The sequence below is a fragment of the Silene latifolia genome, chromosome X (assembly GCF_048544455.1).
Source record: "Silene latifolia isolate original U9 population chromosome X, ASM4854445v1, whole genome shotgun sequence".
NCBI classification, from domain to species: domain Eukaryota; kingdom Viridiplantae; phylum Streptophyta; class Magnoliopsida; order Caryophyllales; family Caryophyllaceae; genus Silene; species Silene latifolia.
The window spans coordinates 188,010,821-188,038,340 of NC_133537.1; the positions used below are offsets into that span (position 1 = coordinate 188,010,821).

Consider the following 27,520-nt stretch of genomic DNA (forward strand, 5'->3'; position numbering starts at 1 on the left):
TGTAAATCTTAGAGCTTATATTGTGAATGTTAGAAGACAATGTTCTAAAACTTGGTCATAAATGGTCGAAATCACCTATTTTGCTCCTTTTCTTATTTTGTGAATCTTATGCCCTATTTTGTGAATCCTAAAGCTTGTTTTGTGAAGCTAGAAGGCAATATTTTGAAACTTGGTTATAAATGATCAAAATCACCTATTTTCCTTCTATTCTTATTTTGTGAATCTTATACCTTATTTTGTGAATCCTAGACCTTGTTTTGTGAAAGTAAAAGGCAATATTGTGAAATTGGGTCATAAAATGGTCGAAATCACCTATTTTGCTCTTTTTCTTATTTTGTGAATCATATACCTTGTTTTGTGAATCTTGAAGCTTACATTGTGAAACTAGAAGGCAATATTGTGAAACATGGTCATAAATGGTCGAAATCACCTATTTTGCTCCTTTTTTTTGTATCCCAGACCTTGTATTGTGAATTATAGAGCTTATATTGTGAAACTAGAAGGCAACATTATTTTCGACGATTTTGCAGCTCTAATTGCAATGAATATTGTAGATATCACAATGGTTGATGATAATAGTGCTATTGAAACAGGTATTTCCTTTTCTTGAAGATCTAGTTATTGTTTTCTATTTCAGTTTTCATTTGTGAAAATATGTGCTCAATTTTGCGGATTATATGTTTCGATATTGTGAACCTTGAAGGTGATTTTGTGAATCATAAAGTTTGTTTTGTGAACTTATATGCTAATTTTGTGAGACTTGGACATAAGTGGTTGAATGAAATCCATGCAACAACTTTCAAGTAGAAGGGATGAGGAATTCGTTTTCATTAAATTGGTAAGTCTCTTACTGCTATTTCTACTGACGGTTATACTGCGAAAATTGTTGGGAGTCGCCTCACCTGTAGAACTACTTGCTAATCTCAGGGTTCTGACAAGGATAAGGAAAAAAAAAGGCTTCTGAAAGGGAGAGAACAAAGAAGGTATGTTTCTGATGTACCAAGGGGTTGTTTATGAAGTTGTAGCTCTCCGAATGATGTATGAATGCATCGTTTCCTAATACTTGTACATTGTCGAGGGTCAATCTCAAGGAAGCAAAGTTTTACATTTCCAATCTTTATTTTTAGTGCCTTGCATTCTCTTGTGTTATGCTCTCATAAGGAGCATAGTAAATTTGGGTGGTAAAATATGCGCTCACATAAGGTGTAAATCAGTTATGAGAGGGTAACAATCACTATTCCAGTCTCGAGATGGTACCCATCTAATTTGATACATTTTTTTTGAACTCGTGGTGGTTGTGCCTATATTGTTTTTTGGACTCCCATTAGTTTCGAGTAATTCTCTTTCCAGTGGCGGTTTAACCCGGAAATCAAACCATCCGCTCAAATATGAACTACAATTCAAATGCAGGCAGTACTTGATCCATTCAGCTATCGAACCTCACCTGTAAATTTCTCGAAGTAAAGAGCGAGTGATTTAAAAGGTCCAACATATGCAACTTTTATTACTGTTATTTGCATCTTGTTTCCCTTTCCATTCTGTCAGATTGGGGATATGCTTGGAGTCTTGTATGAGAGCATCTTACATCACATGAGAGTATGAGACCCTACTTAAATACCGACTTATACACAATTATAGCTGATGGATTGGTCCCATGTGCAATAATCTCTCATTCAAATTCTGTGCGAAAAAAGGTTAGGGTTATAATTATACTGTTCGGGTGTATTTGCAGTCTGTCAGCATCAATGAGTTTTTGAAGCCAGCTGATGGAGAGAAGTACTGCAGTCCTGGTGGCAGAGGCAGGGGACGCGGTCGTGGTCCACGTGGTGGTGGTGGTGGCAACAGTTATGGCGGGGGAGGGATTGTGTGTTTTTTTAGCAAGTTTGTTTAGCAAACTTAAGAGAAGTGAATGTTAATGTAAGACGTAATTTTTTTTTTGTCATACAAGATGTAACTGTTATTTTCAGAAGGAGAGGTGGGGATGATCTATTCGGATGCTAAACAAAAGGGCCCTTATATATGGGTTGCGACCCATGTTGATCATCATCTGCTGACACATTACATGAGGCATCTTACGTCATGTGTAATTATTGCCTTGCTGTTATATATCAAACTGTTGTTGTAAACTTTTTCTGCTGTTGCAGCAGGCGGGTTAGGGAAAAATCATATCAAACAAAATGAATTATTAAATAAAACGGTTATACCTAAACCGTTGTTCAGGACGTGTACAGTTATAACGGTTCAGGCCGTTGTTATCTATATAAAAATGATGCTTTATTTCTTGGCGGTAAAATCAAACAAAATGAAATATAAAGTAAAACGGTTATACCTAAACCGTTGTTTTGGACGTGTACAGTTATAACGATTTAGACCGTTGTTATGTATATAAAAATGATGCTTTATTTCTTGGCGGGAAAATCAAACAAAATGAAAATATTACAGACAGCGGTTATTTTTAACCCGTTGTAGATAGTACTAATCAATTACGGTTTCAAACAAAGCCGTAGTCTAATTGGAAACAAATTATAACAGTTTTTCTTATACCGTGTTTATTACTTTCCAATAAACAAGGTCTTGCAAGTGTTGTATTATTCACACATATATATACTCTGAGCTTCCCCTCCCCCACATAATATCCTCAAACACTGAGCTTCCCCTCAACCACCAGTCTACCCCATCGTCGTCACAGCCATCGTCATCATCGCCATTACCGCCGCCAGATCAATCCGGATTCTCCTCTTTAAAGAAGTAATAAACCCTCCTCTTTATAGATTTGTTTGTTATTATAAGTATGCATTGTTATTATTTGTTTATTAATTTCTGCTTTAGATATGGTCGAAAAGTGGAAAAGAAACAATGGAAATGCGTCTGGCGACGACTCAGGTGATTAGAATAATTTGCAACACACTGCGGGTCGAATGCGCCACAGGGTTTCCTTAGAAGCAATAAATTCAAAGATACCTAATCCTTTATAGTGGAATAAAGATACGGAGCTGCCATATGGTGAGAATGTCGGGTATTTTGCGAGTTGGATTGGTTGTTGTGTAAGACAGTATGTGCCTCTCGGTACGCCGCGTATCAGTGAACTGAGTAAAATACGGGACACCGTGCTAATAAACAGAATAAAAGTATGTATATACAATAATAAATGTTTTAGCTGAAATTAAGTTACTACTTGATATGTGTATTAGCATAAACACTTGTACCAACTATGCTCATCATATATGCAGTTAGCTTACGTTGTCCCCGAAATGTATGATAAATATCTAAAAAAAAGACAGGGGAAGCTCTCAGATCTTGGAAGTTAAAGATTGCTGAGAACCACTTGTTCAACAAGAAAACCGGGGAGATGAATAAGAAACCACCAAAAAAGAAGTATCCGTATGTCAGTCAAGACCATTGGGATATCTATATCGCTTATAGGCAGTCTGACAAGTTTAAGGTAACTTAATAATAATAAGTAAAGAAGTATACTTAGTTTAGTGTTTGGTCATGCTTACGTTTCTTGATACAATTTATTTGATAAAGGCTATGAGTGAGAGGAACAAGGCGAACATTTCAAAGAAAAAGACATTCTTTTACGGCTCCCGGGGTGGTTATAGATTGATTAAAAAGAAACTTGTAAGTACATAATTATTATAATATTAGACTATTAGGTGATGAATGTTATATATATTCATAGTAATCATAAATATTTTGAGAGGATATCAATGTGATGAATGAATTGTAGGCAAAGTTTGGAAAATTCAGTCGTCACGACGCTTGGGTGGAAGGTCACACTCCTAAGAATGGAAAGACGAAAATTGAATATGAAAAGGACATCAAAGAGAAAATTGTAAGTTTGAATAAATATGTCACTCCTACCACTGGTGGTCGAAGTTATATAATTGTGAGTTGCTTAATGGTTTTATGTGTATGTAGAGAATCTGTGAGAAGGAGGTACAGGAAGGAAAATGGAAGCCTGAAGGACGTGATGACATTCTTGCTAGGGCAATCGGCAAAGCAGAGCATCCAGGTCGTGTGAGAGGGGTATCGACGCATGTTGGTATCACTAAGTATTTTGGGAAAACTACTCGAAGGATGATGAGTGGTGATGATTCCAAGAAGGTAACCGTATAAATACTGTTTTTGAACTAACGTAATTTATAACTATATATGCTGACATTAATTTCTACTACACAACTACGGAAAATAGCCAGGTTGATGGTGAGAATGTTGGAAATTGGGGAAAAGCCATCAGAAAAAGAGTTGGATATGGTTCAAGAAGTCATAAAGGAAGTAGAGGAGGAGGAGGAGGAGGAGGAAAAAGAGGTAATAATATTTATGTCTTATATACAGTGTGTTATATGATTTGGAAAATCAGTACGTGTTATATGGACAAGTGCTAATATACAGAAGGAAGCCGAGGATGACATGGCAAGGGAGAAGGAAATGGCAAAGGAGACTGAGGTGGGAGCCGAGGATCGATATCAGGCAGTTGAAGAGGAAGAGGATGCCAGGAAGGTCGTGACATAGGATGAAGTGGAGGTAGTTGATGATCAGATGTTCTTCTCAACACCGAAAAATGTAATAGCTGCTAGTTTATAATTATTCATATCATACACGTTTTTTACTTATGAAATTTATTAAAGGTAGTGAATGTATGTGTACTAATTGATTAAAGCTGACATGAAGGGCGATTGCAAGGTGGCTTGTCGTCTGTCCTATTTACAGGGGAAACAGAAAGTTGCTGTTGTCAGGGGATACGTGTTCAATTACGACCGACTTCAGAAAGTTAAGGTTCATGTTATACCCCTTCGTCACAATTGCAGGAAAGTGTAAGTGTCCCAATTATATAAAGACGAGTATGGGAAAGTAAAAGTACCATTTCCTAATGAGGAGGTCACTTATTTGAAAGAAGCCCTAAACTCTTATGTGCAATGGCCTGACAACCTCATCAATGTTGTCATCCCCGAGGTACCTATATGCAGACGTTAATTATTACTTGTTCTTTAAATATATTAGAGTACGAATATTAACATATCGTAAGTACTTTAATCTTTACATTTGCAGAAGTTAAGCAAAGCCGTGATGGCAGCTAAAACAATTACTATTACTTCAACGAAAGTTGTTGCAGTCAGCCTGCTTATGATTCTTATTATGAATCGTGTGAATATAAGAAAAAAATGAAAACTGCTTCGCTGAAGGCTTTGCACAACCTGGATGTAAAGAGGTCACCTACAGGGGGATATAGTCATGATTAACATTGAAAAGGAAATTATGGGTGCAGCTGATATAGCCATACTGGACCCGAAGCAACTGATGGAATTTGTCGACCTTGACAATTTAGATGTTGTTCACATTTTGATTTGGATGAAGTAAGTTTTATTAATAAAACTATTTAGTCATTTCCATTTACGAATAATGATGTTTATTTAAATTATAAATTACAATAACAATCTTCGTTCCATGTGGCGTAATAGGTACCTCAATAATCAGTTCGCTGAGTTGAAGGTCTCAATTCACACCTACGGATTCTTGAGTCCTAAGGCGTTCTCTGTGCACAAAATTTCATACGAAGAACAAATCAATAGTATCGCTCGTCGGTTGATGTCGTCCAAAAACTATGGCTTGCCCCCTACAATAAGAATATGTATATATAGTACGTGATTATTGTAATGAATCACGGTTCTATAAATTTATTATTAACATGCTCAAATGCGTGTAAATGAACTAACAGTTCAATGTCCCAAATTGAATAGGAAGTATTGGGTGCTACTGGCAATCCAAGTGGAAACAAAAACAGTGTACTGGATTGACTCTCGCAAAGGCAAACCCTCAGACAGCTGTGTAAGGATGATAACTGAGTAAATTTACAACCTTCAATAATGTCATTTGTTATTGTATGACTTGAGCCATATATATGCAAATAATAATGGCATGTGTGTATATTTATGAATTAGTGTTTTTGAAACAAAAAAAAAATTATTCCCACTTGGGAAATATGAAAGCAACATTGTTCCCAATTTTATCAGCCATTAGTAAATGTATTCTTAATAATTACTCGTATCATTTAATTAATGTTTATGCGAGAGGTTGATTATCTAATTCAGCTGATTTGTGTGTGATTTATATAATAGTCTCCTAAAGCACCAGACGACAAACAATGCGCCTTTTACATTTGTCAGTCCATATGGAAGGTTATCAACGGAAAACTTTCTACCATTCCGATACGGGTTAGTGTGATTTAAAAACTATTTCAGACGTAAATTGAGTTCAATTCTGTATACTTCCATGTATTATATCTATTTTGATTATGTATATTTTGAATTGTAGTTTCCACTAATATTCAACAAAGCCTCAGAATATTCGCCAGAGGACACCAATCAGATGAGAAATATGTGGGCCAGTTATGTTGTTTCATTAGCGGAGTCTCAATAGTTTGCTCATGCTTTATGTATGTGGGTGTGTGTATATATATATAGAGAGAGTCATTGTGTATTGGCTTCTTTTGTTTTTTTTTTAGGAAGTTGTGTTTTGGCTTTTGATCATCCTATTTGTAGTGTTTTGAAACTGGGTTTAATTGATCACGGGGTGTAATATTTTGATGCAGGATTGAATTTTTGCGATTGCACAATTTCTTTGGAATGCTATTTTCAAAGAAGAATTTAAAAGAGCATTCCAATGCTACAAACGCTATTGTGCTGCTAGAACAAGCTAAAATCATTTTTTTTTTAAAAATAATTAAAAACGATAACGGTTAAAAACAACCCGTAGCAAACAATTATTTGACAACGGTTTTATTTAGATAAATAACCGTTGACATCTTTTCCCTCCCATTCAAACCGCCAAAAATATAAGATAACGAACGATAACCTTTGTCGAGTTCAAAACGTTAACAACGGTTTATTTAAGAAGAACCGTTGTCAAAGTTTCATCAATAAAAATAGATAACGGTTAAATACCGTTGTCAATTGATAAATATAACAAAGGTTTAGCACGGAATTAAACCGTTGTTAAATTTTGACATTTAATTAAATAAGATAACGAAATGAACCGTTATCATATATAATATTTAACAACGGTTTTGGAACCACTAAACCGTTGTCAATAGTAAACTAGGACAACGAGTTTGAAACCGTTATTAATATTTAATAACGGTTTCTTAAAATTATACCCGTTGCCATAAACATATTTAACAACAGTTTTATAACGGTTCTTGAGTTGTGATAACGGTATTATAGATCCGTTATTGATGTTATATAACGATCGCGTGTTTGTATACAACCGTGCGTGGTATATATTTAACAACAGTCGTTGCAATAACGGTTCCGTGTTTTTATTTAATAACGGTAATTGCATTATCTGACCGTTATTGAAGGTCTTATTTGGCGTAGTGCAACTACGTTGAATAGTTGAAGTCGCTCTTAGTCTTTTCTAGATCTCTAAAGCAAGAGTCTGGTTAATTTGGTTGAAGGTCAAGTTGCCTTCTTATTCTTGGTGGGAGGAGGAATACTTTACTTTACGAAATGTGCTCATTGACTTGAATTTTTTTTTTGATAGACAAGCCACCTCTCGAAGATCTTCAATATTTCTTAGCGTTCCAAATAGCTCGAGCTTGGGCACCTGAACAGAGTCTTCTACAGAGAAAAGAACCGGTTTGCCAATCCCTACAATTCAGCTTGATGGGTCCCAAGCTTTACATCAGTCCTAAACAGGTAACTTTCGTCCTTTTCCTGATTACTTTTTACTCGAAGGCAGTTTATTACTCCCTCATATTCTCTGGAATTGTCCTACTTTTCTTTCTTGACTGATTCAACGGAATTGCTCCAAGTCTGAATCTTGCTCATTTTCTTTGTGCTTAACATGTCTCTTCTATAGTGCTATCCTTACAGTTTGTATTCTAAAATAATACATATAACTATGGTCAACTTTAATTAATGGTCAACATACTTATCCGATTAATATTGGTGCTTAAAGCAACTAGAGCAATTCAAATAGAAAAGAAGCTTGTTATGACAGATTTTTTGATTAGGTGATTTACGTACGCGTCAATTAAAACTTTCTATGACGAAGCCACGAAGGGCTTTTGATAAACAATATACCATGGAAAGAACATGTCTAATCCCTTCAGAATTTTTCTCTCAACTTAATTACACAGATTATATATGGCCCTGTATTTTATAATTTAACCACATTCGATCTTGTAGGTGACAGTCGGACGTAAGCCAGTTACAGGTTTGAGGCTTAGCCTAGAAGGCAGCAAGCAAAACCGCCTTGCAATTCATCTCCAACACCTAGTTTCACTCCCGAAAATTTTGCAGCCTCATTGGGATGCCCATATGGCCATTGGTGCCAAAAAATGGCAAGGTCCCGAGGAACAAGATAGCCGTTGGTTTGAAACGATCAAATGGAAGCATTTTTCTCATGTGAGCACGGCTCCAATAGAACATAAAGAAACTTGCATTGTGGATCTCTCCGTTGTACATATAGTAACAAGAGCTCAACTCGGGGTATGGGATTTTGGTGCTAAAAGTGTGTTGTATCTAAAGCTCCTTTTCTCAAAGGTACCTGGGTGTACCATAAGGAGATCCGTTTGGGATCATAGCCCGGTGAACTTGCAGAAACAAAATGCTGAGAACTCAAATGATAATAAATCAGATGGTTCCGGAAGTGCAGCAAAGCTCGTGAAACTAGTAGATTCAACCGAGATGTTGCGGGTCCCATAGGATTCTCCATACCATTGGTTAGTCACTAGTGCAAAGCTTGGGGTTAACGGAGGGAAGATAGTCTTACGAGCTAAATATTCGCTGTTGAATTACTGATAGAAGAAGAATACTACCCCACTACATCAAAGCTTGGGGTTATCCACCGTGTCCTTATCCCACTGGTCCATGGGTTCGACCACCTGGTATGTCATACTGTACTCAAGTAGGTATTCTCGGTCCTCGTCCAAATCAGGCTTATGCAGCTGATGGTTCGTCCCCGTCGCAAACTGACATTGAGGCTGCCATGTACACTCTTGGTCTTACTCCACCCGAACCATGGGTCATGGATACCGAAGCAACGTCCCATATGACGGCTAACCAAGGTAATCTCTCGTCTTTTGTTAATTTGAGCATTTGTTGCGGTATAATTGTTGGAAATGGCCATTCGGAAATGGCCATTCTATTCCAGTTAAAGGTTACGGAAATGCGACACTGCCCAAACCACATCCCCCATTCATTCTTAAAAATGTCCTATTTTCCCCTCACCTAGTCAAAAATTTAGTGTCAATGAGAAAATTTACTACCGATAACTTAGTCAGTGTTGAATTTGACCCTTTTGGCTTTTGTGTGAAGGATTTGCGGACGAGGACTCGTCTCATGAGATGTGAGATTCGGAGCAAGCGTTATCCTATTTTCACCACCACCGTTTCTGCCGCACATCCATCAACGTTCGCAGCCTTAACATCTTCTCTTTGGCATTACCGTTTGACACCTCGGAGCTAACGTTTTTTCCATTCTTAGAAAGAAGAATTTTGTTGATTGTAATTCGCATTCATCAAACTCTATTTGTCAGTCTTGCACCATTGGAAAACATGTTCGGTTACCGTTTCCTATTTCTATTACGCATACTTATATGCCTTTCGATATTCTTTATTGTGATATTTGGACATCACCCGTTCTTAGTGTAATACTACGGTTTTATAAGTCTCTGGGTACTCTATCGAGTGGGGCTTACTCTGTCGAGCAAGCATGTTTTCATTTACGAAACAGTGTTCTGTCTGTAGGATACTCGATCGAGTAGCCTTGGTACTCGATCGAGTAAGTGGCACTCAATCGAGTATGTTAGTTACTCGATCGAGTAAGTCGGTTAACGGGTTATATCTCGACGGGTTTTGTTAATAATGCGAATTAGTATTTATATTACGCCGTCATCTTTCATAAACACTTTTTATAAACCTAATACACTTAAAAGAGATTGCAAACTACGTTGTTCTTCCTATTCGCATTATTGGCAAATCCCGGAGCTAGAGAGGTCGGATTTCATCGTTCTTTGTATCATTGTGATCCTTGCGTCAAGGGTAAGTCCTACGTACCATTTTTATAGCATTTGGTTAAGGTTGTTTAAACCCTAGTTTTGGGATTGGGGGTTTTCTATGTTTATGTTAATGTGGTAGTGATTGTATGATTATGTGTATAGGAGGAGGGTTCGTAGAGGAAAGGTTTTGAGACAGCTGCTAGATCGTCTGCTGTTTATGTTGCATTCCAGGTAGGGTTTCCCTACTCAGTATTAGTTACATGATGTGTGTGGTGATTGTGTTGTAGTTAGTGATTGTTGATTGATTTAGACGATTGTGATTTCATATTGTTGATTGTTTCAGACGGTTGTTGAGTTTGTGTTGTGGTTACTGTTTATCTGTCTGTGTTCTTCGGGGTGCGTCTCTAGCTGAGTGGAGTCACTTGCGGGAGTGGCTTCACGCCCTTGATTCGCCTCCTATGGAACCCGCCACAGGAGGGATGTGCACATTAATGAACATGATTTATCGCTCGATGGAGATGAGCGGGGCTTAGGTGGGAACGGCTGCGGTCCCCCACTGGCGGCGAGGAGTATCTGTTGCGATGGGTACTCTGGCAGGGCTACACACTTTAGTGTGTAGTCAGTTATGAGGTGATTGGAGATGGAGACTGGGATTGTGTGTGAGCCGTTTGTATGATTGTTTCAGTGTGACTTTGATTGTGTAATTAATACTGACCCCGTTTAATGTTTTAAAAACTGTGGTGATCCATTCGGGGGGTGGTGAGCAGTTATTGAGCAGGTATGACATGACGCGTATGAGATAGCTGGGATGAGTCATCACGTGGCAGTTAGAAGTCTTCCGCTGTGTCAGACGATGTTTTATAGCTTTGATAGTTTTAGCGAAGAAGACCGTCTCGAGAATCTTGTATTTCGAGTTTAACGATTTTGGTTTTGATCATGTAATCACTTTAAACTATATTATTATTTAAATTATGTTTCTTCATTGTCATTTGATTATCATTGCCTCGGGTAACCGAGATGGTGACGTTCTTATACCTTAAGTGGTCCTGGTAAGGCACTTGGAGTATGGGGGTGTCACACTTAGCTCATCGGGTCACAAATATTATTTATTGATTTTGGATGATTTTAGCAAATTTATTTGGTCGTTTCCTATTGCCAAAAAATGCCAAGTTAGTCCTATTCTTTTAAAATTTCATGCTTACGTTCAAACACAATTTGGGCGTAAAATAAAATCGATCCAATGTGATAAAAGCACGGAATTTGTTAATGGTCTATTTAAGGATTTCTGTGCGGATCAAGGCGTCATTTTTCGTCTTTCATGTCCCCACACTTCATCCCAAAATGGTAAGGCCGAGCGTAAAGTTCATTCCATTAATAACATCATTAGGACTCTCTTGTTTCATGCGTCCATACCCACTCGATATTGGCATCACGCGTTAGACATGGCTACATACCTACTCAACATACTTCCTAGCAAACCCATTTTCTACAACATACCTCTTTCCATGCTATATAATCGCCAACCGTTGTATAGCCATCTTAGAGTGTTCGGTTGTCTGTGTTTTCCCCTCATCCCGTCCACCAATATACATAAATTGCAACCTCGGTCTACTCCTTGTGTGTTTCTCGGTTATCCTGCTAATCATAGGGGTTACAAGTGTCTTGACATTTCGTCTAATAAAATCTTCATTAATCGGCATGTTATCTTCGATGAATCTATTTTTCCTTTCGCAAAATTGCATCATCCCGACACTAGTTCCTATGATTTTTTAGATACCGGCTTGTCCCTATATGTCCTTCGCCATATGACTTCCCTGAGTCCCGCTCCACCGTCCCTAACATCATAATAAACCCCGAGTGAACAACCTTCTAGTCCTGACCAGCCCTTGCGTCCCTCACCTGCTGCCACGACTAGTCAGCCAACCCCTAGCCGTGACCAGTCATTAGGTCTCTCCCCAGCTGCCACGACTCCTACCCCGTCTCCCGCCCCTGCCATTAGACGACCCTTACCCCCAACCAAACCCATAACCCGTGGTGATCGGGGGATTGTGAAACCCAATCCCAGGTATACCAATCCCAATCCCAATTACAATTTGAGTCACAATATCGCTATATCACCTATTCCTCGTACCCCTGTGTTAGAACTTCGTGACCTTAATTGGAAAATGGCTATGGATGACGAATACAATGCTCTTATTAATAATAAGACATAGGATTTGGTTCCTCATCCGCCTGATGCAAATGTCATTCGTTCAATGTGGATTTTTCGACATTATAAAGCACGTCTTGTAGGTGACGGGAAAACGCAGCAAGTTGGTGTTGATTGTGGTGAAACATTTAGCCCGGTGGTTAAACCAGCTACAATTCGAACGGATCTTTGTCTTGCCTTGTCCAAGTCTTGATCTATAAACCAACTCGACGTAAAAAATGCTTTTCTCCATGGTGCCCTTAATGAAACAGTATATATGTACCAGCCACTTGGTTATCGGGATAAGCACCGGCCGGATCATGTTTGCTTGCTCAAAAAAACCCTCTACGGTCTTAAGCAAGCCCCTCGTGCTTGGTATAAACGGTTTGCGGATTATATAGCTCATCTTGGTTTCACGCATAGCAAGGTTGATCACTCCCTTTTTATTCTTCGACAAGGTACTAATTTGGCTCACTTATTACTTTATGTCGATGATATAATTCTCACGTGCTCCTCCAAATCCCTTCGTGCATCCATTATGAGCCGCCTCAAGTCGGAATTTGCGATGAAGGACCTTGGCCCTTTAAGCTATTTGGTACGGTCATTATGTACCAAAAATAAAATACCTAAATACAACTAACAGAAGCTAGCAGCAAGTAGGGTCGATCTCCACAGGGAGGCAATTTTGCTAATTATCTGTTTAACTCAATCTGTCTAATGTCACAATTGGGGGTTTTGATTGTTTAACTAAACTAAAAAGACTAAGGCAAGAGAGAAATGAATGCGAGAAATTAACAATAAGAGAAGGGAATATGCTAGGGGTCGGTCTACCGTGGCAGTTACACTATCGGGTCAACTGAGTTGATTAAACTATTGATAAGAAGAGCGAGGTCGTCACCTTTCGGTCCTTAAACCTACGATTATACCCTTTCGGTCTCTAATCGCCCTAGGGTCTCCTAACTTAGCTTTCGCCCTAATTAGGTATCACCTATTGTAATTAAGCAAGCCTTCCCTTCCAATCTTTCGATCCGTGGTGGGTTAACTAAATAAATTGGTCTCCGCATGCATTCATTCAACCTAATGACAATTAAATTGCTTAAAACAATTCTTATCGCAAGACTAATCTAATCAAGTCAATCCTAACATATTGCTACCACGACTTCCCTAATCCTAACATATTAAGGGGAATTAGCTACGCATAATGAAATAGAGAACAAGAAATAAAGAAGAAGTAAACATTAAATAAAAGTAAAGAGAAAGAATGAATTACTGAATTATTGATCCGGAAAATAAGGAAGAACAGTAGTAACAGTAACAGTGTATATGAAAATGATAAGAGAGGAGAAGCCCCCTAATTATGTCGTCCTCATATCCTATTTATAAGAAAAATAGGATTTATTAAACCTAAATGACGGAAATTAACTAAAAAGCCCAGCCCATCAGCGAATCCACTCGATCGAGTGGAATAAAACCACTCGATCGAGCAAACCAAAGCTTAAACCACTCGATCGAGTAGAAAATCTACTCGATCGAGTAAATCAATAAATGCAACTACTCGATCGAGTAGAAAAATGACTCGATCGAACAAAATTCTACTCGATCGAGTACTTTCCAGAAACAGTTTCCTGCTTTGCGCACTGAACTTCAAACGGCTGCCATTTCTTCGTTACTTGGGAAAACAGGGTGATTCCAGTGGCGTTGGAAAGCTAAGAGGACAAGCTTTCATCTCCATTTAGAATCACCTGAATATCAGTTGTAGAACTCGAGATATGGCTCTTCAAAGTAGGCACTATCAATTTGAAGTTCTTCCTTTGCTCGCCTAGCTATCTTTCTTCTTTGCGCATCTCAAAATAGCTACATTCCCGCTCCAAATTCACTCTTCCTCCAAATGCATGCTAAACGGACGGTAAAAGGCTTGATTTCACTACTTTCTGGTTCATTCCTACAAATAAGACAAAACAAACCAAAGTAGCATATTCGGGGCATTTCGTAGCATAAACTACGATAAAAGCGTAGAAATACGTGCATAAAATAAGCTAAAAAGACTATATAAAATGCACGTATCAAATCTCCCCAAACCAAACCTTTACTCATCCTCGAGTAAACTAAATGCAAACTAATGGAACGGAAAAAGATAACTCAGAGCTAGCTACAAATGCCCACTTAAACCGATTTAATGCAAGCAAACTAACACCTATAGCAAAACAGTCGAATGCAAACGAGTTGTATGATGTTTATAATAAAGCTGAACCGTCGACCTTGCAAGACCTTTAATAATGGACTCTCACGGGTCACTCTTCTCTCATGAAGCAGAGGGTGAACATATATATGTATAAGAGAGAAAGAAAAATAGTCGCTCACCTAGACTACGACCCACCTAAACATGCATGCAACTAATATGATAGACAATTCTAGCTACCAAACATACATTCCAACCAAACGAGGTCCTGTCACAGCCGAGGGCTTACAAAAATATGGTAAAGTGAGGCAATGGGTAAGAAAAGGCAAAACAATTATGGGAATGTGGAGGTATAGGCGGCCAAGCTAGTACCTAAAGAGAACCATATGAGACATATCCATTTCCAACTCAATTATGAATTAAGCACAATGCCCTTCATTTGGCATAAAATCTCACCAAACCAAACTGAACTAACTCCTCAAAAGATATAGATAAAGCATAGGAGTGAAACCGACTAACAAACAACATCTTTTTTTTCGAATTAATTTTCTTCTTTTTCTCGGTTTCTATTTTTTTCTCTTTTTTTTCGAATTCTTCTTTTTTTTTCACTTTTCACGTTTTTTTTTTTTTTTCATTTTTCATGTCTTTTTTTTCATCAACCTCTTATTTTCATAAAATACCAACTCCGAATCAACAGAATACGCGCCAAAATTTGATACAATAGACAGTATACCGCAGAACAATCTAAACTAGCTTGACAAGGCAGGCTAAATTTGGGTGTAGCTAAGGGTCAACAGGCAAATTTGGCTAATGTGGAGTTAAATGGGTAAAAATGAAAGAAAAGGGAATGTAAGCACCTCCCTGCATGTGACACCAACCACTAACCCGAATGTATGCAGGCAAAAAGCAATTGAATTTCATATACATGCAAATTGATGATACATGTTATGCAAGGAGTAACTACTCACAATCCTACATGAAACTGGTCATAAATGACACCAGTTTAAAAGTCTCTAAATCTTAGAAATTAAAAGTAGGTTGCCAAAATTTCAGGTCAAGTCTATATGTTCAACTAAATTTAACATTAACTCGTAGATATGCAATAAGACATAGCTAAAAGATAACAGTTTATTGCAAGGCTTAAGCAAAAAGACAATTATAGTGCAATTTCAACACTGAAATCCACCGTTCCGACTCAACCTATATGCTAAAATAAACGTGAAATTTTTGAATTTTTTTTGAAATTTTTCAATTTTTATGAGTATCAGATTTTTGATTTTTATGAAAATAAACAACAATGCATACTGAAAGTAAACGTGATAACAGAAATGCAATAAAAACAAGATGCAGACATAGATATGGATGCATAACCTCCCCAAACCAAACCGTACAATGCCCCCATTGTACCAAAACATGGAAAGGAAACGCAAACTAAGGAAGAAAGAGAGTAAAATACGGAAAAACTCACAAAACGCGCGAATAAAGGGACCTCCCCAAACTGACCATGAACATGGGAGGTTGCTAAAGCTCCGAAACATCATCACAAGAAGCTAAGTCAAGCAATGGGCGTCCAAAACAGCTTGATCGAGAGGAATAGTGGTCGATCGAGTAATTTTTTTTTTTTTTTTTGAAGATACTCGATCGAGTGACTTCAGCAGCAAAAAGCTCTCGATCGAGTACAAAAGGTACTCGATCGAGTGATCCTCAGTGTATTCCTGCAAAACGCAATAAAAATAGCCCGCAAAACTGACAAAGCAAGCATATTGATATAATTTATGGTATGAAAACCATTTATTACAACTGAAATGAAATAGAAAATTAAAAATAAATCTCCGGGTTGCCTCCCGGGTAGCGCTAGCTTCAGACAGGTCCCAGCTCGACCTTCTTTTTCTTCGAGACTCTATAATCAGTCATAATCAAAACAGCTCAAAGCGCGAAGCATTAAATCATACATCTGCGCATGTGCTACAAAAAAAGCATAAGTAGTACCAAAGTGGAATAAAGAAATAGGAAATAAAAATGTTTAACTGTTTAAGTCTAACAAATTTCCTATGCGAGCTCCTAAATTTATCCACAAAATAAAGGAGCACAGGAGCAACTGACGATAAATTAGGGCTACGTTTCAGATTAGCAATTTTGACATGATAAGTACGGTGAAAGGCAGTTAAATTATACGTCCACATGGGAGGGGGTATGGCATTAAAAGAATTAGCACGAGTCAAATGAGGTAGCTTACTTTGAAAATTAACAATAATAAGATTACCGCTAATTACCTCAGGTAGGTTTCTCTTAATGGAATCATCGACAAACGAGTGTAATACCTCATCCGAGCTAGGAGCAAATACCGACTCAGCTGCTTCCTCGTCACCCTCCTCAGTGGAATCCATCCCGTAAATCGCCGCTTCAAGTGTATCCGACTCGGCTTTGAATAGGGGAGATTCACCGTAACCGTTATCATCATCAAAATCGTCATCTAAATCAAACCCAACTGACGAATCAAAGCTCCCAATGGCCAATTCAGTCGATCGAGCAGAATTGTTACTCGATCGACCACTTTCCTCCTGCATTTCACTCGATCGATCAGATTTATTACTCGATCGAGCACTTTCTCCTGGAAATTCACTCGATCGACTAATGTTAGTCACTCGATCGAGTGATTCCTCCTGTACAGGGCTAAAATCTTCGCATAAACTCTTGAAATACGAGTAAATTCGTCATCCGAGTCATAGAAATCATTCTCAAGATTGGGCAACACGGGTTCTTCATGGGAAAAACCGCTCTCGGTCAAGTACACCTCTTCCGGTTGCCTACCATCCGACTCACCGCTAATCGAGCAATTTTGGACTCACTCAATGATTTGAGCTTCCATACGTCTATCATATTCTTGCATTTGAGATGCAAGTGTCTCCAACAAAGATTTCAGCTCCGCAATTTCTTCTTTCTGTATATCGGGAGGATCTTGTTCGGTGGCCATTGATAGGGTGGATGTGGCGGCACAACTACAAGTGCATTGTGCTCAAGAAGACCACATCCCCAAGATTTCTTCCTTTCCCAACTAGCGGTTTTTCACTTGGGCTTCAAAGGCGAGCGATTAGTCGGGAGACGAGATGTCATCTTGGCAAGAGGGATCGAAGGTACTCAAGTCTTCCCTTCGATAATCTCCCTCGAAGCTGCCGTCTAATAAACCCGTAGGCCTATCAAAACAAAGACTAAAGAGGAAGATAAGAACAGACCTCAAGGTACTTAGTCTTCCCTCGAGGCGAAAGACAAACAAAATAAAACAGATAAAAGCGTCGCCTCCCCCAAGAACGGCGCCAAAATTTGGCACGGTCGTTATGTACCAAAAATAAAATACCTAAATACAACTAAGCTAGCAGCAAGTAGGGTCGATCTCCACAGGGAGGCTATTTTGCTAATTATCTGTTTAACTCAATCTGTCTAATGTCACAATTGGGGGTTTTGATTGTTTAACTAAACTAAAAAGACTAAGGCAAGAGAGAAATGAATGCGAGAAATTAACAATAAGAGAAGGGAATATGCTAGGGGTCGGTCTACCGTGGCAGTTACACTATCGGGTCAACTGAGTTGATTAAACTATTGATAAGAAGAGCGAGGTCGTCACCTTTCGGTCCTTAAACCTACGATTATACCCTTTCGGTCTCTAATCGCCCTAGGGTCTCCTAACTTAGCTTTCGCCCTAATTAGGTATCACCTATTGTAATTAAGCAAGCCTTCCCTTCCAATCTTTCGATCCAGGTCGGGGTTAACTAAATAAATTGGTCTCCTGCATGCATTCATTCAACCTAATGACAATTAAATTGCTTAAAACAATTCTTATCGCAAGACTAATCTAATCAAGTCAATCCTAACATATTGCTACCACGACTTCCCTAATCCTAACATATTAAGGGGAATTAGCTACGCATAATGAAATAGAGAACAAGAAATAAAGAAGAAGTAAACATTAAATAAAAGTAAAGAGAAAGAATGAATTACTGAATTATTGATCCGGAAAATAAGGAAGAACAGTAGTAACAGTAACAGTGTATATGAAAATGATAAGAGAGGAGAAGCCCCCTAATTATGTCGTCCTCATATCCTATTTATAAGAAAAATAGGATTTATTAAACCTAAATGACGGAAATTAACTAAAAAGCCCAGCCCATCAGCGAATCCACTCGATCGAGTGGAATAAAACCACTCGATCGAGAAAACCAAAGCTTAAACCACTCGATCGAGTAGAAAATCTACTCGATCGAGTAAATCAATAAATGCAACTACTCGATCGAGTAGAAAAAGGACTCGATCGAACAAAATTCTACTCGATCGAGTACTTTCCAGAAACAGTTTCCTGCTTTGCGCACTGAACTTCAAACGGCTGCCATTTCTTCGTTACTTGGGCAAACAGGGTGATTCCGGTGGCTTTGAAAAGCTAAGAGAACAATATTTCATCTCCAATTGGAATAACCTGAATATCAGTTGTAGAACTCGAGATATAGCTCTTAAAAATAGGCACTAGCAATTTGAAGTTCTTCCTTTGCTCGCCTAGCTATCTTTCTTCTTTGCGCATCTCAAAATAGCTACATTCCCGCTCCAAATTCACTCTTCCTCCAAATGCATGCTAAACGGATGGTAAAAGGCTTGATTTCACTACTTTCTGGTTCATTCCTACAAATAAGACAAAACAAACCAAAGTAGCATATTCGGGGCATTTCATAGCATAAACTACGATAAAAGCGTAGAAATACGTGCATAAAATAGGCTAAAAAGACTATATAAAATGCACGTATCACTATTTTCTCGGCATTTCCGTCACGCACACCAAGACTGGCATATTTCTCTGCCAACGGAAATATGCCGAGGATATTATAGCCCAATCAGGTATGCCTTCTTGCAAATCCGCCGCAACTCCAGTTGATACGAAACCCAAGTTAAGTGCTTCGGCCTCAACCACACCCTATTCGAATCCCACTCTCTATCGCAGTCTTGCCGGGGCGTTGCAATACCTTACCTTTACAAGACCGGATATATCTTATGTCATCCAACAAGTGTGACTTTTTATACACAATTCAATGGACGAACATACGGGTGCTTTGAAACGAATCATTCGTTATCTCAGTGGTAGTGCACGCCGTGGTTTATGGCTTCGCAGGTCCGTCCCTAAGCAGTTTATTGCCTACACGGACGCAGATTGGGGTGGCTGCCCAGATATGCGTTGGTCTACTTCGGGTTATTGCGTCTATCTTGGAGACAAACTCATTTCGTGGGCCTCAAAATGTCAACCGACCTTGTCTCGGTCAAGTGCAGAGGCCGAGTATCGTGGGGTTGCAAATGTTGTCTCAGAATCGTGTTGGCTTCGCAATCTTCTCGTCGAGCTACATGTTCCAATGTCTAAAGCTACTCTCGTCTATTGCGATAACGTAAGTGCTATGTATTTGTCTGGCAGCCCCGTTCAACATCAACGCACCAAACATATCGAGATGGACATTCATTTTGTGCGCGAAAAAGTTGAATGTGGTGAAGTTCGGGTCAAGCACATTTCATCACGTTATCAAGTAGCGGATATTTTCACAAAGGGTCTACCGTTGGTTCTTTTTGATGATTTTCGCGACAGTCTCAACATTCGGTTACCTCCCGTTTCAACTGCGGGGGAGTGATAGAATATAAGTAAATATGTAAATTATTTACGTAATTATTTGTTACTTACTTTGTAATATTTAATGCCTAATTTATAGAATTAAGTTAGCAATCGGTTCCTAATCATTAGGCTCCTAGACTTATATATATTGCAACAATATCATGAAATAATACTGTAACACCCCGGTTTATAAAAGAAGTCCTCGTCAAGACATTCCCTCATAAAACGGACTGTTACCATCTCGGTTTCCCGAGGTAGTAGATAACAAAGTCCAACTCACCAAAGTACTTTAAATAAAAACTTTAATGATTACATAAGTCTTACAATTTTTAATCAACTAGAACCTAATGTAAAAATAAATACAACTCGCAGCGGAAATTAAATAAGTGATATAACTACATTTGTGATCTAGACTCCTGCAGGTCCGAAAGCTCACACGTCCAAGCTCCCCATATCCAGCTAACTCAAAACCTGCTATTTAAATCTGCTCCCCATTTAACCGGAAATATTAAATGGTTCACCACAGGATGCCATCAATTAAAGCAGGCATCAATTTTATTTTGACACAGAAGCAAACACGTCAACCAATGGTTGAGTAGGAAAACCAATAAAACAGTAAATATGATATGCATGATACTCCGTCACCTCCTTATCCGCCTCAACTCAATCTCATAACTCATTTCTCATTTCTCTTTTCTCTTTTACCTCACGGACCGATTAACGGCAACCACGGACCCACTTAAGGGCAATCACGGACCAACTTAATGGCAATCACGGACCAACTTAATGGCATATACGGACCAACTTAATGGCAATCACAGACCAACTTAATGGCAATCTCGGAGCCCGAAGGCCAATACTGCTTATCACAACATCACATCGTATCTCAACATCGTCACTACCGCCTCATCCTTCAACTCCAATGCATATGAAATGCTCAACAATAATTAATGCAATGCAATATGTATATAAATTACCGAACTGATAAAACATAAAATCATGCCAGTTACCCGATGTTGCGATATCATACTCAATACGATCAATTCAATCAATCACCTTTCCGAATATAAATGATAACGTAATTCGACAACTAGAAATCCAGTCAACACAATTCGATCAATAACGATAGTAGGACAAGTGTATTTCCCTACCTCAAAGTGCCAGCAAATCCAATTAAGCAGTTAAGCAGTCCAGAAAGTAAAGCAATGAATTGATTATCGATCCTTCACGAACCCGTCACCTAAAACAATTATAATATTTATAATTACTAACTACTAAATATAGACACCTCCCGAAATAGAAACTTTCCTCTTTTAACAAACCCGACTCAAAACCCGACTTGAATTATTAAATGTCTCGGGAATAATTTATTTAGATGACTCGGGATTTAAATTAAATACTAATATGATAAATAAAGATTAAATGAATTATACGATTTAGAAGTACCCGAATCAATCCTTAAACAACCCAAACAATCCCGACTCAAACCCGTCTCTAATTATATTAAATAATTCGGGAATTAAATTAACTAATCATTTAAAGGACTCGGGAATTCAATTAATTACTTAAGAGTACGATCCATTAATGAATTATAATGATTAAACTAAGAAAACCCGTCTTTAATTATTTTAATGCACTCGGGGGTTAATTTAATTAATTAAGAATACGATAACTTAAATAATAACGAAGCGAAACAAACCCGACTAACACACGTCTTTAATTAATTAACAACTCGGAAATTAATTAATTAAGAATACGACCGTTTAACGAATTATAATAATTAAACTAATAAAAAGAAACCGTTTCAATCAATAAAGCAACTCGTCACCAACACCTCCCCTACACACGCACCACACTCCTCACGCACCACCCCAAACCACCGCGACAACCACCAGTCGTGGTCCCCACATCAACCCAGCCACCGACAACCACCCCCACTGGGGTCGACTGCCGCCGGCGGTTCCAACCAAAGCTGCCAACCGGCCTGGTTCACGGCCAAGCCTCCCCAAACACCTCCCTTTCTCCCCTGACCACCGCCACAACCAACAACCATTAACTATTCTATCACCACCATTCACCTCGCCGTCGACCCATGAACACCGACACCCCAGTACCACCTTATCGACCTCCCCCTAGTCGACGGTGGCACCACCCCAAAGCTAACCACCTGAAACCCGCATCAAATCCCATTTTTAAACCCGTTTGCTACCCCATATCACTGCCGCCTTTTACTGTTACGATCCCCACCCAACACCACCATAAACACCACCACTACACTCATCACTAACCACCCTAGCCATATACCCAGTCAACCACCGCCCTTAATACCTCCCTAAGACACGAATAACCACCAAAAACCGACAGAAAAATACGAAATAAAGGAAGGGAGGTTGAGTGCTTACCTTGCAGCCACCACCACGGCCACCACGGCCACCCACGACCGTCGACAAAAGACCCTAGCTTCTCCCTGCTATGCCGTCAACACTCACGCTCCTTCTCTCTCTCTCGTTTTGTGTGCATACCGAGATGGGATCCGAATAAAATAGGTAGGAGGGAGGCGTGAATGGGGTTGATGATTAAAGGAGGTTTGATGATTGATGTTGCCCATGTGTTTGCAGGAAAAATGGAGTGTAAAGGTGAGTAAAGAAAGAAGAAAAGCAATATGCATGTGTTGTTTTGCTGGAAAGTAGTAAAGGAGTAAAGAGGAATGATTATGGTATGTGATTGTAATAATATAATAACAATATTAGAATAATAATAATATATAATAATAAAGATATATTTTAATAAAAGTAGGTAGGTGCGACGTGTAGTCAAAATATGATAGGTCGAGAAAGGTTAGACTCACATTTCGAATTTCATATAAAACCGACTCAATTAACTTAGCTCGATACGACGCGAGTTAAATAAAGTAACTTAACATAATTATCGACTCAACAATTACCCGACTGAATTAATATGATAAAATGTATAATAAATAATATTTAATAATATCCATTTAATTTATTATATAATATTCATTTAATTTATTATATAAAATACGGGGTATTACAGTCTTCCCCCCTTAAAATGAACTTCGTCCCGAAGTTCGCTCCCATACCCAACAACAGAAAGATATTGTATATTGTACTTACGGATGTCACGCAATTCTAACACGGTTAACACACTTTTGACTCATCAATTAAACGTAACAAATACGGAATGTTACATTCTGCCCTCCTAAAAATAAACTTCGTCCCGAAGTTTAACTCATCATTTTCTTAATCCAATTAACTACAACGAATAACTATCTGCGAACCAAATGTATAACACTATATAATCATCTGAGAACACCGTCATCTTCCTTCTAAATTCCGATCTCAAACTCAAATAACTCAATCACCATGGTCTCACTGGACCGCAAATGTAACTCGGCGCAAAGGCCCCAAATTTCCAAAACTCAATACCAGTAGTTTAATTTATACTCTCCTTTTACACATCAACCAATCTAACAGAAGTAGAAACCAAAACATATATAACTCATCTGCATAGGTACCCCACATCTAATATCAACTTGGTCAACTACAATCTACAAACAAGTGCAATTTAAGCATTAAGATTTTACAATCCTACCCAACTAAAAACATGGTTACGTCCTCGTAACCCTCATTATTATAATTAAAGTTCTCAAACTACTGCTAACAACTGAAAGAGGATAAAAGAATCACAATTCACGCTCAAGTTAACTAATCCCTACCAAAGACAATCCACATACAAGCTCTCTCAAAGAAGCTACCGTTACCAGTTAAAATCATTAGTAATTATTCATTTCAGTCCTATATTCACTAATGAAAGACTATCATTGGAACCAAAGCATACTATGTGAATCCTCAAAGGGTTATCCCATTATAATTATCAAACCATATCATACTTATCAAATCGTATCACAAAACTAGTTCAAAACATGAAAATGTATCACAAAATAAACTTAAAACTAAACTTCGTTCCAAAGTTTCGGAACTACAATTACTTTATTAAACTGCTTACAACTTAAGTACTTATATAAATTATAAGACTCTAATCCACTCAATAAACTAGTTACCCTTATCCCCATTCCCTTGTCTGTTGTTGTAGCTCCTCTGAGTACTCCATTGTCCCGGATACATATTGCTTCTAATACTTGATGTTAGGGTCTGATATAGCCCTTTGTTACTCCCTCCATCGCCACTCCTCTGCGTGCCTCTACACTCATACGCTCGATGACCTCTTTTCCCACATCCAAAACATGTCACTAAGTACCCCTCACAACTCCTGCCCGGGTGGTTATTGCCACATTTGGTGCAATGATACACTCGCTGACTCACACTCTGACCTCGAGTATCGTTGGATCGCTCTGCCCCACTAAGGTTATTTCCTCCAGCTGAATAATGTTTAGGTTGAGTATTGATTTGCTTCATATTATTCCCCTGCCCCTGGCCAACAGTTTCACTCTTTCTTTTCTCTCCCTTCTCTTTCTTTTCTTCCTTTAACATATCAACAACCCTCTCGGCATGCCCAGCTCGCTGATAAACATCATCCATGGTACTTGGTTGACCAGCTGCAAGTCTCTTCTTAATAGTTGTTGTTAATCCTTTCTCAAACTTGAGTGCCAACATCTCATCACTAAAATTCAAATCAGCTACATATTCTGACAATTCCATAAATCTGTTATAATAAGTCTCTCTTTGTCATCTCCTCAGTCATATTGAAAGAATCAAATTCAGCTCTCATCTTACTCCTAATATGTTCTGGTACAAATACAACTCTCATATTCTCCTTGAAACCCTTCCAAGTGATAAAAGGTTCTTCACTCTCCCTCCAAGCTTCCCTTATGCCCTCCTTATTACGATTCCACCACAAACCCGCTTTTCCCCTCAAATAGTAAGCGACTTGGTCCACTTGCATCTCCGCAGGGACATCCTAACAACTCAAAAAGGTTATCAAACTCCCTATGCCAATCTCCTAGTAAGGATGGTTTACCTAATCCATCGTACTTCGTCGGGTTATGTCTTGCAATATTAGCACTCATCCTCGCTGGATCCTGAATTGACCCTTTAGCCTTCAGAGCCGCAGTCAAAGCCTCATTCATAGATATCAAACGGTCAATCTCCTCTTGGGACATGGTAGAGGGTGTAGGTGTACTTCTCTTTGGAGGCATGGTTCTATAAAAGTAAAACAAGTCAACATAAGTTTCTACCCGAGTAAAGATGGCTTAAGATTTTAAATATTCTATACTTACAAAGGTAAGGTGTGGTCAATTCTACCCTTTCTCACTCCTCTTTAGGTCCTAGGTACAAGGATTCCATTTTTAAAGAATTTTACAACTCAGTCGGTCCAAACAAATGTGACAGCAGTTGGTCCAAAACTTGGGTCAGTTTGCAAAACTTATTATTTAATATAGGGTCATCAAGATTTTTGTGGTTTATTAATTTGAAAACATATACGACTCTTTCGATCGATGGAGTTTGAATTATGCGAAAATTATTAATACAATTTAAATGAGAATTTTATAAAATCGTTGGTCAAACATCACTGTACAGGAACTTCCTAACCACAGTTCACTAAAGTATTTATTACTCCTAAGCCGTATATCATATAAGCATGAAACCAACGTCAAATGAACACTAACTAACGAGGCTATCTCTCATAAAATTTTCGCCGATAGGCAGTAAACAGAAAAGAAATGGTAGTAAGGTCAATTAAAGAGTAACATTCACCAAAACGTGTTTCATCACTATGTCATTCATTCTCTATGTTCCAAACTCTTACAACCATACTATCGATACTATCCCCTCCTGACTTAAATCTCACACTTTACTTACGTAACCATCTATCCCGTATAATCCCTTCGTATCTCGATCTACTCCGTACATCTAATCACGATTGCTATGACTATAAACATGCAGTTCAATAATGTTTCTAATCACTATCACAAGACTATACTAACATGGCTTCGGGATCACATAACCGCATATTACTTAGTCATAGTAGTACTATCAACACATCATTCATACAATTTACTTACCGTAGCGTTATCCTGCAATAATCAATGTATCAATAAGTCAACACTTAGGCAATGATATATGAATTTCTGTTCAACCTCAAGCAACTTTCTACCCTTTCTCTCATATACCCTCAGGGTTGTCCGAGTCAAACTGAGAGGGCCACTGGTTCGGTGTGAGGGGGCCCCTAACTCATACCTTACCGTAGTGTGCTCCTAACAGTTCTATCCCGGTGTTCATTTTATTTAGACACATCCTATGTTCATTGGGCTCATTGGTTCGGCCCGAGGATCGTTCGCTCGATACCACTTTGTAACACCCCGGTTTATAAAAGAAGTCCTCGTCAAGACATTCCCTCATAAACGGATCGTTACCATCTCGGTTTCCCGAGGTAGTAGATAACAAAGTCCAACTCACCAAAGTACTTTAAATAAAAACTTTAATGATTACATAAGTCTTACAATTTTTAATCAACTAGAACCTAATGTAAAAATAAATACAACTCGCAGCGGAAATTAAATAAGTGATATAACTACATTTGTGATCTAGACTCTGCAGTCCGAAAGCTCACACGTCCAAGCTCCCCATATCCGCCTAACTCAAAACTCGCTATTTAAATCGCTCCCCATTTAACCGGAAATATTAAATGGTTCACCACAGGATGCCATCAATTAAAGCAGGCATCAATTTTATTTTGACACAGAAGCAAACACGTCAACCAATGGTTGAGTAGGAAAACCAATAAAACAAGAATATGATATGCATGATACTCCGTCACCTCCTTATCCGCCTCAACTCAATCTCATAACTCATTTCTCATTTCTCTTTTCTCTTTTACCTCACGGACCGATTAACGGCAACCACGGACCCACTTAAGGGCAATCACGGACCAACTTAATGGCAATCACGGACCAACTTAATGGCATATACGGACCAACTTAATGGCAATCACAGACCAACTTAATGGCAATCTCGGAGCCCGAAGGCCAATACTGCTTATCACAACATCACATCGTATCTCAACATCGTCACTACCGCCTCATCCTTCAACTCCAATGCATATGAAATGCTCAACAATAATTAATGCAATGCAATATGTATATAAATTACCGAACTGATAAAACATAAAATCATGCCAGTTACCCGATGTTGCGATATCATACTCAATACGATCAATTCAATCAATCACCTTTCCGAATATAAATGATAACGTAATTCGACAACTAGAAATCCAGTCAACACAATTCGATCAATAACGATAGTAGGACAAGTGTATTTCCCTACCTCAAAGTGCCAGCAAATCCAATTAAGCAGTTAAGCAGTCCAGAAAGTAAAGCAATGAATTGATTATCGATCCTTCACGAACCCGTCACCTAAAACAATTATAATATTTATAATTACTAACTACTAAATATAGACACCTCCCGAAATAGAAACTTTCCTCTTTTAACAAACCCGACTCAAAACCCGACTTGAATTATTAAATGTCTCGG

At 38.5% G+C, this 27,520-nt stretch overlaps 1 protein-coding gene and 2 long non-coding RNA genes across 3 annotated transcripts; 2 read left to right on the forward strand and 1 right to left on the reverse strand.

Annotated features, from left to right (window-relative positions):
* The first annotated feature begins 584 nt into the window (after positions 1–584).
* On the forward strand, positions 585–1,976 carry LOC141621666 (uncharacterized). The gene is made up of 3 exons (XR_012532557.1): positions 585–838; positions 928–983; positions 1,733–1,976. It is a non-coding gene; the product is annotated as an uncharacterized LOC141621666 (long non-coding RNA).
* Positions 1,977–2,831: 855 nt separating this feature from the next.
* Positions 2,832–8,708, forward strand: LOC141618939 (MACPF domain-containing protein CAD1-like). The gene is made up of 3 exons (XM_074435994.1): positions 2,832–2,883; positions 7,543–7,697; positions 8,190–8,708. Exons 1-3 carry the CDS (start codon positions 2,832–2,834, stop codon positions 8,706–8,708), a joined length of 726 nt encoding a protein of 241 aa, XP_074292095.1.
* An 11,580-nt stretch (positions 8,709–20,288) lies between these two features.
* On the reverse strand, positions 20,289–21,232 carry LOC141621667 (uncharacterized). Its single transcript, XR_012532558.1, has 2 exons — positions 21,159–21,232; positions 20,289–20,491 (listed from the first exon to the last, which is right to left on the reverse strand). It is a non-coding gene; the product is annotated as an uncharacterized LOC141621667 (long non-coding RNA).
* Between the last annotated feature and the right edge of the window lie 6,288 nt (positions 21,233–27,520).

What these genes read in the sequence shown, in the direction of transcription:
- LOC141618939 (XM_074435994.1), top strand. Translation starts at nt 2,832, where the DNA reads ATGGTCGAAAAGTGGAAAAGAAACAATGGAAATGCGTCTGGCGACGAC. An exon ending in TGCGTCTGGCGACGACTCAG is followed by an intron (nt 2,884 to 7,542) that starts GTGATTAGAATA and finishes TTTTTTTGATAG; the next exon opens with ACAAGCCACCTCTCGAAGAT. An exon ending in TTTACATCAGTCCTAAACAG is followed by an intron (nt 7,698 to 8,189) that starts GTAACTTTCGTC and finishes TCGATCTTGTAG; the next exon opens with GTGACAGTCGGACGTAAGCC.